The sequence below is a fragment of the Populus alba genome, chromosome 2 (assembly GCF_005239225.2).
Source record: "Populus alba chromosome 2, ASM523922v2, whole genome shotgun sequence".
NCBI classification, from domain to species: domain Eukaryota; kingdom Viridiplantae; phylum Streptophyta; class Magnoliopsida; order Malpighiales; family Salicaceae; genus Populus; species Populus alba.
In genome coordinates, this window is record NC_133285.1 from 1,081,244 (window position 1) to 1,092,898 (window position 11,655).

Sequence of the window (11,655 nt, forward strand, 5' to 3'; positions counted from 1 at the left end):
TTTTTATATTTTGTTTTCTTGCATCATCGATGCTAATCACATCAATCTTTGGCAGTTTAAAGAGAGGGTGTGGCTATTGGTGGAGCTAAGATTCTTGCAGATCATGTACTATTTTCTGCAACAATACGGTACCGTATTGGGCCAATTTAAGCTAGACCCATTTTTATGGGTTGACTTGGTGATTGTGACTCAAGCTTAATTTGGATGGTTGTTTTTTTAACTGTGTTTGAAATGTAACCTAATTAAATTTTAATTAACCTTGCATATTAGTTCATGACCACCGAATCAATTTTATTCTTTAAATTTTTTATCCAAAAAAATGTTATTTGAGTTTTTTTTATTAAAAATCAAGATGAAAATTATTTTGGGGTATGACCAGATTGGTTTACCAAATAACAACAGTCTCATCTCTCAAGCTCAAAAAATCAACAAAACTTGAAATGTATATTGCAAATCAACTATTTCTTCTTTTTTTCCTCGATCAATACTTTTTTTTAATATAAACTTTGAGCTAATATTATGTTTTTGCTTGTCAGATACCAAATAATAATTCACACCGCTTGTGTATTAAATTGAAATTCTCTGCGCCCTCTTGTTAGATAACAACATAACTCCTTCGAATTGGCCATCGGTCGTATTTACTCGGTCCCTTGCCAGTTAGACAGAACGTCCCTGTCATGGCAATACCCTCATCTACCACGACGTCGTTATCAAAAAGAATAATCAAAGCCTTGAATCTACTGCTACTAATATTAAAAACACTAAAATAAAATAGTCGCAAAGGTTTCTCTATCTCGAAGCAAGGAAATGCACGTGGTACTATCTCTTTGGTTACTTTCGAATCGGCGTATGCATGACAAAAATCTGATACCTCCCAACTTTCCCTTCCAAGAGCCAGAAGATAAGCTCAACATAAACCAGTACATTCCTCAGTCCCTCTCTTTCCCGTAGTATCATCTACCCCTCAACCGACATTCCCAACGTTAAAAACCCACCTCCGTTTCCATTTGCGGTTTCCACCTTGTCTACACACCCTCCTTTCCCTGGTAGATTTACGAGCAATTGTGCAGAGTCTTTTCATGGCGCTGTCTGATGCGGTGATAGGGAATCTTACGACGATCTACGTGGCGGTGATAGCGGGAATTAAGGCTTACGGGCTGGTCTGTGGAAGGAGCTTCAGTGGTGTATTCGTGTTGATTGTGTCTACTGCTGTTGTGGGTTTAATCTTGATTGGGACGCTGACGTGGGATATTTCTCGTAAAGCCATGTATGCGATTTCACAGGATCGTGTCAATAATGTTCATGAGATGTGCAAAGGTGGTATTTGCTGGCACGGTGTCGCTGTCCGGTCGCCCGCTTCTCAGGTTCGGTTTAGACTCCCTCAGCGCTAGCTATGTCAAGCAATACGGGCTTTTCTGTAAAAGGGCAAAAACAGTAAAAGGCAAATAAGGAGGAGGAGAACAAAGAGAGGGGTTTGAAAAATGTTAGATGGAGACTTTTTTTCTTGGTTTTTGGTGTGTTTAGTTGGGGATTGTGGAGCTTTTTCCGTGAAAAGGCGTGAGCCACAAGGTGTTTGTTTGTTTGCCTGAGGGAGAAGGGGAATACAAGAATGTGCATGGATAATTTAAACAAGTGATGAGTATTTTTATTTTTGTGTATAAATAAAAATGTCTCGTACTTTGCTTTTCTTGTAACTGTTTCAAGCTTTGCTACGTCAGCTATCTTTTAGCTGTTGCATATAGCTGGAAAGCCTGAGATGGAGGTTGATTGAACGCTGCAGAAACAGGGGAAAGGGAGGTGATAGTACGTTCGAACTTTAACTGCTTCGAATTTCAGTCCAAAATTGGATCTACGGCTGAAATGAAATGGAGGCTGCTACTTGACAACAGCAAAACCAAGGGAATTGTCCAGCTGTCAAACAGTGGGCAGGTTTGGAGTGAGTCTCCAAGAACAGAGCTTTGCTGGATTTTCTTTGGCATCTCAATTTTGGTTTTTTTTATAAAAAAAAAATGAGCACCCGGCGACATTTAATAAATGTTATGTTTTAGAATTGCAGTATTAATTAAAATTTAAATTTAAATCGAAAAACAAACATGGACGCAATGCAACCGATAGACGTTCTCATTATCTTTCTGAAAAATTCACCAAACATTTTCATTTTTACTCTTAAAAGAACCAAATATCAAACTCACTACAGCTATATAAGTATCATTAGATGTTTTTGCGTGCGAAATTGATCGTTCTCTAATTTACACAGATGCATAATATAATTACAATAGATCATATAATTACAGATGAAGAATATATGATATAATACATAAGAATCACATGTTGGTTCAAATCCTGAGCAGTTTTTTTTATCTGGATACATGCAGTATGAATAATATACCAATTAAATTTAAAATCTCATAAGTAATTAGATTTTTTTGAACCCCGAACAAGTTTCTTTATCTAGATACGTGTATATGAACAATATGCCAACTAGATTTAAAGTAATCAGGTATTTTCTAAATTAAATTTGATTTCAAGAAAGGTTTGCTTCAAGCCTCGTCGTACAATTAGTTGATTTAATTCAGAAAACGAGTGACCATAGGCTTTAACCTCAAACCTCGCTGTTATCGTCCAAAGGATTTGCAAAGCAAAAACGATCTCAACCTAAACTATTTCTGGTTTTAAAAAAGCACGCATAATCTTATTCCGGAGAGAAGGCACGAAATCTCATTCTCAATGTCCTATACATCTGGGCTCACCCGAGAAGGCCGGTAACATGGGCCTCTTAGTCCAAGAAAATCTTAAATGGGCCCCTTAATAGTAACATTGGCCCGTGCATGAGGTCCTCCTTATCTGATTGTTATAATAACAATGCTTAACCCACTTCAAAAAGCCCATCAGCTTCTATTTGGGCCTCAATAGACTGTCCACGCAAGAGAGACGACACCGTCGAGAGAAGGCCGGAAATCCTGCCAAAGCTCTATTGCCTCTCTGAACAAATTTTCAAAGCAGCCAACACAAACCTCCCTGCCTCTTCTCAGTCCAACTCAATGGCTCCAAGCTTCATCGTTGAAAAGGAAGGAAGCTTTTACTTTTTATTTTTATTTTTTTATTGTATGAACATTTAAATTCGAGTATATTAAATTATTAATTAATTGATTAGAATCACTTGATTAAAATAAAATATCCTCTGACTTGCTCATAAAAAAAATTGATAAAAGATCTTGAAAAATTTAAATCCATCTACATTAAAAGAAAAAAAAAAAAAAACTCAAGTGAAAACATTACAAGAACGTGTAAAGGAAGCTCACATTCAATATCTAACAATTTTGTAGTTTCCATACATATGAATTAATAATAAGCATTGCCTCTTACTTGTTCTAACATTAATCTAATCATACAACCATTATAATTTGATTATTTTTGGGAACTAAAAAAATATTGATATACTGGTTTAGTTGTATTTTCAACAAGATAAAATATAATTAATCTCAAATTAAAACAAATAAAAAAAAAATTTAAGATATACCACTCTATATTTTTATCAATATCAGTTACCATCATTACTTCCTTTTAATTTGATCAAAGATAACAACATGGATAAAAATTGTCTTTCTTTTCTACATAAATGAAAAAAAACATTGGCCAACAAACAAAGTAAGCATATTTTCATTTATTTTTACCTTTTTTACAGAGAAATATAGAAATGGAACTTCAAAATAAAAATAGCTATTTTAGTTATTTATATGGCTGACCGTTTGGAATGGTTAAAAGCAAAAATAAAAGATAAAAGTGTAGGTTTTTTATTTTATCTATTCTTTTAACTGTTGCATTAGAGATGCTTTGAACCCAATTACTTGTTATAGTTAGTATTTTAGTATTTACATTCTATTTTTAAAAATATTAAAGAATTTTTAATAAATTAAGTAAAAATTGCAGAGTTATGACTTTTTCAATTATTATCTTCTCTTTGTTGGCTTCTTCTTTTTTCTTTTTTCTTTTAATTCTCAACCCTTTTTTTATTATTATTATTGTTCCGGATCATCAATATGCAGTATACTTTTCTGACAGATAATGATCGATCCCTTTTGAAAGCCATTGGGAGCCATATTCCTCTTTTCATCTTCCAAGATAATTCTCACTTTTCTGGCCTACGTCACCCCAAAGAGATAAACCATCTACATCTGCCTCTTGTCTTAATTTTGAGCCATTAATTTAGCATATTAATTCTTTTTTGGCTACTGCATCCACTCTTTCAAGGAATACTGATGCTAATACAGTCCTTCCTATTGTTTAAATTCACGATGGCTTTCTAGGAGAAACCATGTACATTTTGAGCACCAAAACCCTAAAAAATGTTTTCAAAAACGTGAAGATGTCAGATACAGTGGTTGCCTTGAATTTCTTGGGTCTTAAAATTTAAACCTACCTCTTAGCTTTCACAATAGTACTAGTTTGAGTGGATTGTGTTGAATCTGATAGAATATTGAATGTTTCCTAAAACAACAGGAAGGAATGTATTAAAATGTATTTATGTCTTCTGGACTAAAGTGTCACCATTTAAATCTACTCGAAAGAAACACACTACCTCATGGATGAGTAGATCTTGTTTCTAGCTTTTATAGTCTCTTCATGTTCAATTTTGTTATATTATGATAGCTGATCCCTCAGTATTTGCTAAATATTTTGTCATAAACAGTATGTGTGGATGATTTCAGTTGAAGGCCATATTCCACATGATCCCACTGAAGTGTGTTTTGAAAGGAGAATTTGGAGATAGTCTATACTCTTCATTATTTCTGCATGAAGTTTCTAATGTTAAAACTAGAAGTTTCACCCATGTGCTTGTTGAATATGACTCACCCAGAGGTCATGTTGTCTGTATCGTTGAAGAGCTGTATCGTTGCAGAGCAATCGGTTATTAAGTGTTCTCAGATAATTGAGAAAATGGAAAATCAAGTGGCTGACATTCACCAATAGGAGAGGTCTTGATGGAATCATAGTTCTTTTAGCTAAAACAATTTCTTATTTTGTACTGAAGTTGTCAATGTTCAATTACTGCAGGAAAGAGAGAGCTCCAAGAAAAGCTGAGATGGAAGCGACCAAGGTATCTAGCCCTTCTCCACCCAGACTGCTTATCTGTTGATCTTGTCAGAGATATAATGCACTTACTCTATTGTCCATAGTGATAACTTGAGTACTTGTCTTCTGTTTTTGGTTTTTTATTTCTATTTTTTGGCCATCGTGTTGCATTGAAGGTCATTACTATCTGTGTAGAGTTATTTTGTGGTTTTGGAAGCTGTTAACTTGGGAAAGCTCTAAAGTGATTATTGCAGGCAGAAAATATGATTCCATATAAGGATGAAATCTTTTCAAGTCCCAAAAGGACCTGGTTTGTAACAGAGAGAGAGAAAATGCTAGCAGCAAAGGTGATTTCTATACTGTTGTGGTTGTTTATGTTATGCCTTGTACGTTCAAAGACATATCAGTCTCAGTCGTAAGTTGGAATTTGAATTTGTTTTTCTGGCCATTGAAAAGTGCCAGTAACATAGCCATTTAGAAAATGCTGATAAAGAATGCTAGGATTTATCCACTGTCGTGCGCCAAGGAACCCCGAGTAATGCATTAAGTTTATCCTCTTGATCTCCTTTTATAATTTTACACGTGAAGGGGATAAGAATCATGTGAAGATGGTTTTTACGTCAGAGGAAGCATGCTTCCAAAGAAATAATGCTTTTCTTCTTTACAAATGGAATACTCACAACCTGAGTTATTTTCTCTTGTATTAAATGATTTTCCTCTTTCAGTTCAACTTTCAGGACTTTATATTAAGCAATACAAGTTTAAGGTTTGTTTCTCCTACTAATCAAACGGTGTGTACACTTGCATGCAGCAGTCATCGGTTGAAAAAGAAAAAGGCTCTGGAAATGAGGTGATGAGTGCCCAGCAAGCTGAAGACCTTAAAATGAAGGAAAAGAGGAAGCGAGAGCGTGAGGTGATTGTTTTTCTGCAATTTAATGTTATCATTTTCTGATTGAAAAGATTTGCTCTCCCAAACAAACCTAATATCTGTTGAACAGAAAGATTTACCCTGTAAAAAGAGTCGAAAACTACAAGCAGCCAGAGAGATGCTAGAGGATGAAAATCGATCTAACTGAGAAACCAGAAGTACGTGTCCCCTCCTTGTCTGTGTGCGGAAATCGTGCATGCATATATAATCTTATTATGTTGTCTTTGGCACTAGCTATTTTGAACAGACTAATATCAAATCATAAAGTAGACAAACGCTTCAGCTATAATTCTCAAAGATGTATATGTGGCAGGATTCGATTTGGCATATTGTATGTCCATGTATCTTGTGCTTTTCAGGTTTCATAGATCATCAAACCAGGCCAACTATTGCAGTGCTAAAGTTTTGTTATTTGCAGAGGTTTCTTTCATGCTCCTTTCAAAGTGAACTGGACTATCATTAATCGATCTGGGTTACCGTCGGGTGAAAGCAGCAGAGGCTGTGAAGAAGGCATTGGATGCTGGCAAGATTGTGCAGAAGAAGGCTGGTAAGAAATCAAAGCCGCCTCCTGAAAGAACTCAATCAAGGACAGAAGAAATGCGGGAGCTGTTCCAGAGCGACATGAGTGAGAGAAAGCAGGAGAGAAGTACTGGAACAAGAAACAGAAGTCCAAGAATTCATTTAAGAGCAAACCAAGGTACAAATCAGCTTGATATATCTCCTTGTCTCAGTCCTTGTTTTTCTAGATCCTTTACGTACTGTTCTATGACATAGAGCCAAAGCTGCAAGAGGCATTTCTCTATCAGCACAGGCTACATAAATAGCAGTGGTCTTGGCTTAGTCATTGCTCCCAGTTAACCGCGGGCCTACTCACAAGTAGTTTATTACACATCATGGGTCCTATTACTGCATAAATTTTCTGTTTCTGACGTTATGATGCCCTTTGTATTCTTAGGATGGTGTAACCTGGATCTTTAGATTCCCAGAAATAAAATACACTACGATACCTGCATTGTCATACAGAGCATTATTACTGCAGCAGTGATCCTGGTGATAGATTTTTTATTTGTCACTCCCTGATGCCGGCGGAGATGCTTGTATTGCAAAAATCCTCTAAAAGTAGGCTAGCGCATATCTTTAGATGCTATAGATTTGTTTAGATAGGACATTCTGGAATAAGATTCTAAGACTTTTTAGTTACAAATATCAAAATAATATTCTTTTCAGAAGTTACTGATTTTGACCATTCCAAGTACTGGAATGAGATACGATCATCGATACCCATTCTCTCTTTTCAGGTATAAGCGGAGGTAGCCCTATCAAGTTTGCCATCAAATTATGTGGTCATTTACCTCGATAAATTATGAAGGTTCTATACTTTAGCTGTGCTGGTTCTGGAGGAGAGGCAGGCAGATACTAACCGTTGATGGTGCGAAAGAAAAAGCATCCATACAAATGAAGCGTTCATCATCTTCCTTGATGTTTCAACTTACCATCCTGTATTTTCTTTCCCGGTATCACTAGGTGACATCAAACCCTATTAACAAATGCTTTCCTGGGTTGATTTATTGATTGCAATATGCTGGCAGTTGGCCCACAGAGTTTTGATCTGTTATGCTGCCTTGTGGAAAAAAATGGTCTCTAGGCTCGCTGGCCTCTCCTGACTAGGGTTTAGTTTCTTGATTATTATTTCTGAGAAAAAATGCGACTCAACTTACCTTGTATGCTGGAATTGCGTGTTAGAAAAACATGTAAGCTACTACGAGCAGCAAGTCAAAAAGTTTTCTTGTCAGCAGAAACTGTCTTGTATTATCTGAGATGTTTCTGTGGGTTCAGGAATTACAAGATATCAATGGTTTCATCATACCGCCACAGGTCCTGGAACAGTCTTCACTGAGGATGGTAACGGCTTAAACCAGTTTGATTTTATGTTTTGAAAATATTTTAAAAAAAAATTAATTATTATTATTTTTTAAAATTAATAATTTTTTAGTATTTTTATATTATTTTAACGTACTGATATTAAAAATAATTTTTAAAAAATATAAAAAATATTATTTTTAATAATTTTCAAATAAATCACACTTAAAAAAATCAATAACAATCATACTTTCATACTGTCAATACAATATCAAGGGTAGGACCTGAACTAGGACATTCATTTATCCGTAACCAAGCCTTGACATCTTGACCACCTTTGGCCTCGTCGGTCTTCTGTTTTTTAGCTCACGGGATGTTGCTTGGCTCGATTAGTCATCAGAGGCAGCTAATTTTGTTTTATCCAATATGCAGGAGCGCGGCAAATTCACCTCTCCACAACCCTTTTGTAGCTTTCAAGATCCCCGGAAGGGAATTTTAGTCGTTTACCAATCTGGGCCTCAGGCGGAACACAAAATTCTTCAATAGAAAACAAGCAAAAATTGAAGCATTTGCTTCTGTTCATCAGGAAAGGAAAAACTTGAAAATATAAGTTCGAAGACAAAGTTAGTTCCTTTAAATTTCTGTGCTATATGACGAAGATAAATTACAGCTACATGTACCAAGCTTCTATGATTGAAATTGCTTTCTTTGAAACACAGAAACGGGAAGAAACTAAACAAAACAAAAACAAATAAAAAACCTAATCTTCCTTATCTTTTCCTCCTTCAGCAATTAATCTCATGAATCATTTTACATTCACATTTGCCCCCAATTTTATTTTGCTTTCCTCACTTAGGCTAATCAGCTTACATCAGAGACTTAATCAAACTGGTTCCGAGAGTGGGCACACTGACAATTTTGGAAGTTCCTATCTCCATGGAGGTTGCGGATGCTTATATTGTAAAGAGTAGGCAGGTTCCCACCCACTATCTGGTTCCTTCCTTTTCCCACCCACTCCAGAGCTTGAAGAAGGTTGTGAGCTGCCTTGGCCAGGCATGATCAGCTGGCGCAAACCACCCGTGCTTCCCCCATCCATTGCAAAACCAGAATTTAAATCAAAGCTAGGCCGCGTGGGCCCAGCACCATTTAAACTCAGGGGTGCACCACTCATACTCATTAGGAATGGTTGCTGGGAGTAAGGAGGAACAGATGGTGCAGAGCCCATGATTTGAGGCATGACAGGGGTTCCCCTTGAATCCATCATATAAGGGATGGAGCCAGCAGAACCATACATAGCTGAAGGAATGGATATGGCGGGTGCTGTTGGCAATGCATTGTACCCAAAAACAGGAGCATGAGTGTATGGCAGAGCGGGAACCATACCCAAAACACCTCCCATTCTTGTAAGATTAGCACCCATTACAGGTTCCAGAGGCTTGCTGTTTGGCAGGGACGGAGCCTGCAGAATGAAATCTTTTTTGTCAACTTCTGTTCGATTGCCCACTTCCACTCTAGTACCCATAATAGAAATAACAGGATCACCTAGTTTAGATCCTCCAAAAACACTTGCAGTTCGGGAAGACTTGTTATGATACAGCCCGTGATCCAAAGAGTCATTATGGAAGAAAGGTCTATCATTTAAATCAAAGTTCCTCAGAGAAGGCTGCATTGAAGAAGATGAAGAAGCAGGAGATGGACTACGATGGCCATTCCGTGGGTAAAATAGCTGCCCCTCCATTCTCAGATCAGTCAGTGAAGCATCACCATCATCACTGGTACGATTTAAATCCAGGTTGGGCCTCTCTGGTCTTCTCGAGCCCACTTCTAAAGAAGATTCCCCAGAATGGAAGCCTGATGAGACTGGAATTTGTCTTGATGAAATTAAATCCACAACCTTCTCCTCTCCACCCTCGGCCACATTGAGATCAATATCAAGGCACACCTGCCTTTGTTTTGAACAATTGCTGCTTCCCCCAGCCTCAACAGTCTTGTCCCCGTCAGAAGTCTTGCGTGGGGAAGCTGGACGAAAAGCACTAGTAGCTGCAGAACCTCTCCATCCAAGATTTCCCTCAAACTGCAAAGGAGCTGCAGGCGATCCAGAAGCTGCTGCAGGCCTTGAAGCCGAAACAATGGAAATCAGCGCGGGGGATGTATTCATAGGAAGAACCATATCATCGGAACAGACTTCATTCAAATCAAAATCACAAAGGCCTTTCTCTGTATTAACTTCTGGTTCTTGAGCCACTTCAGTAACCTGAGAAGACTCCAGGTCATGCATGCCATTCTCTGCTTCATTTTCCAGATTACTTGAATCAATTAAGCGCCCCTCTTGCTGAGCACACGTCTCAGAAGACTGATTCAGTCTAGATGGCACATTTTCCGGAGGGATCTCAGTGGATACGTCCCGCTCTCCATTTATGGAATCTGGGCTACCTGGCTGCTTAATACCACTTTCCAAGATTTTCTCAGAAGACGAGCTGCAGGATTGTTCTCTGTAATCTCCAACTTCTCTCTCCACTTCTTGAGCAACTTGTCGAGCAACTTCAAGAGCATCAACCATGCCATACTCAAGCTCAATATCAGATCTTCTTCTGCCAATCAAATCCGGACTACATTTATCCGTGGCTAGTTTAGAGAAATCAGAATTATCCTCAGCCTCGTCACTGCTATGTTCTCTGTCATCATCACTGGCACCAACATCTTCCATCCGTGAAAATAGACTCCCAAAATTGTCAGGTTTTTCCAATGGGCTCTTGTTGCCAGACAAGTGCTGTGGAGGGTCAGGAGAAAATTCACCATCTTCAGCACCGGAGTTAAAACTATAGGTGTTTGACATTGATCTCCATTCTCCACTTCATCTGTCCAATTTTTGATGTAGATACGGGTATTGCCACAACACTGGATCCACTTGTACTTGTACAGCAATTATCCTCTTGGCATCAACATTATTTTGCAAAGCAGATTCTGAACACAATTTCCTCAGCAATTGCGGCAACATTGCTCGAGGAAATAGCTCCAAGTTCCACTTTGCTAGAAGAGGCTGATTTGTCAGTGAGCATCTTTGGAGCTTCTGAATCTGGCTCAGTGGAAACATTCTCTTCCACAGCACTACTTACTGGGACTTTTCTTTTCAGTGACGGGCTTTCTTGATCAGATTTTGACACAACAGAGGTGTTAAGAGGATCTAATGATCTATCCACAGCAGCAGTAAGAGGAACTTGCGTTCTATCCTCCAAATTTCTATGGTCTAAGATTTGATGATCACAATCATTAGTTTGAATCTGTACATCCTGCACACTTTCTGCTTGAAGACAATTTGAGTTTCTTGATTGCAAACTTTCATCCCCAGTTCGTTCTGCAGCGTTATTTTCTACATCAGCACTTCCATTTGAAAGAGGAGCTTTGACAGCAACACATTCAGTTTTTCCAGTCTCACTGCCATTCATTCTAACATCATCAAATGCCCCAACACTCTGAACATCATGGTGAATTGCATCACTAGCCTCACCAGGCTTCCAGCTATCAAACAATGCCCTTGCCCTATCCTGAACCGAGAACTACTGTGGTCAAGAAGATTATTGACAGTGCCCCAGACCCCTGAAGAAATGGACCTCTCCTTGTCTATTTGCAGCTTTTACCAGAGCCCTTAATAATGCAGTAATTGACTCTTCTACAGAGCCTTCACTTGTTTCATTACTGAACTTCTGAGCAATCATTAACCATCTATCAATAAACAATAGTCCATTTAAGTTAACAAAAAGATCAAGACAATCTTTATTCTCTGTAGCAGCAAT

At 37.9% G+C, this 11,655-nt stretch overlaps 3 protein-coding genes across 14 annotated transcripts; 2 read left to right on the forward strand and 1 right to left on the reverse strand.

Annotated features, from left to right (window-relative positions):
- The first annotated feature begins 772 nt into the window (after positions 1-772).
- On the forward strand, positions 773-1,694 carry LOC118029408 (uncharacterized). Its single transcript, XM_035033283.2, has one exon. The coding sequence runs from the start codon at positions 1,080-1,082 to the stop codon at positions 1,389-1,391; it is 312 nt and encodes a 103-aa protein (XP_034889174.1). The 5' UTR covers positions 773-1,079; the 3' UTR covers positions 1,392-1,694.
- A 2,347-nt stretch (positions 1,695-4,041) lies between these two features.
- LOC118029406 (DEAD-box ATP-dependent RNA helicase 28-like) lies at positions 4,042-7,616 on the forward strand. Of its 12 annotated transcripts, none has more exons than XM_073407774.1 (7): positions 4,042-4,976; positions 5,056-5,098; positions 5,328-5,420; positions 5,885-5,986; positions 6,072-6,159; positions 6,420-6,698; positions 7,300-7,616. In XM_073407774.1, the coding sequence occupies exons 2-5, from the start codon at positions 5,084-5,086 to the stop codon at positions 6,147-6,149; spliced, it is 288 nt and encodes a 95-aa protein (XP_073263875.1). In that variant the 5' UTR covers positions 4,042-4,976; positions 5,056-5,083; the 3' UTR covers positions 6,150-6,159; positions 6,420-6,698; positions 7,300-7,616. The 12 variants fall into 12 exon arrangements, 3 of the variants coding, with proteins under 3 accessions (XP_073263875.1, XP_073263873.1, XP_073263874.1); XR_012169281.1 differs by having other exon boundaries at positions 4,051-4,976; positions 5,316-5,420; positions 5,888-5,986; XM_073407772.1 differs by having other exon boundaries at positions 4,042-5,098.
- Positions 7,617-8,789: 1,173 nt separating this feature from the next.
- On the reverse strand, positions 8,790-10,697 carry LOC118029404 (uncharacterized). The gene has a single exon (XM_035033278.1). It carries the CDS (start codon positions 10,695-10,697, stop codon positions 8,790-8,792), a length of 1,908 nt encoding a protein of 635 aa, XP_034889169.1.
- Between the last annotated feature and the right edge of the window lie 958 nt (positions 10,698-11,655).

Coding starts and splice junctions, on each gene's coding strand:
- LOC118029408 (XM_035033283.2), top strand. CDS start 1,080: ATGGCGCTGTCTGATGCGGTGATAGGGAATCTTACGACGATCTACGTG.
- LOC118029406 (XM_073407772.1), top strand. CDS start 5,039: ATGTTCAATTACTGCAGGAAAGAGAGAGCTCCAAGAAAAGCTGAGATG. Junction 5,099..5,327: donor CTGAGATGGAAGCGACCAAG/GTATCTAGCCCT, acceptor TGATTATTGCAG/GCAGAAAATATGATTCCATA. Junction 5,987..6,071: donor AGAGGAAGCGAGAGCGTGAG/GTGATTGTTTTT, acceptor TCTGTTGAACAG/AAAGATTTACCCTGTAAAAA.
- LOC118029404 (XM_035033278.1), bottom strand. CDS start 10,697: ATGTCAAACACCTATAGTTTTAACTCCGGTGCTGAAGATGGTGAATTT.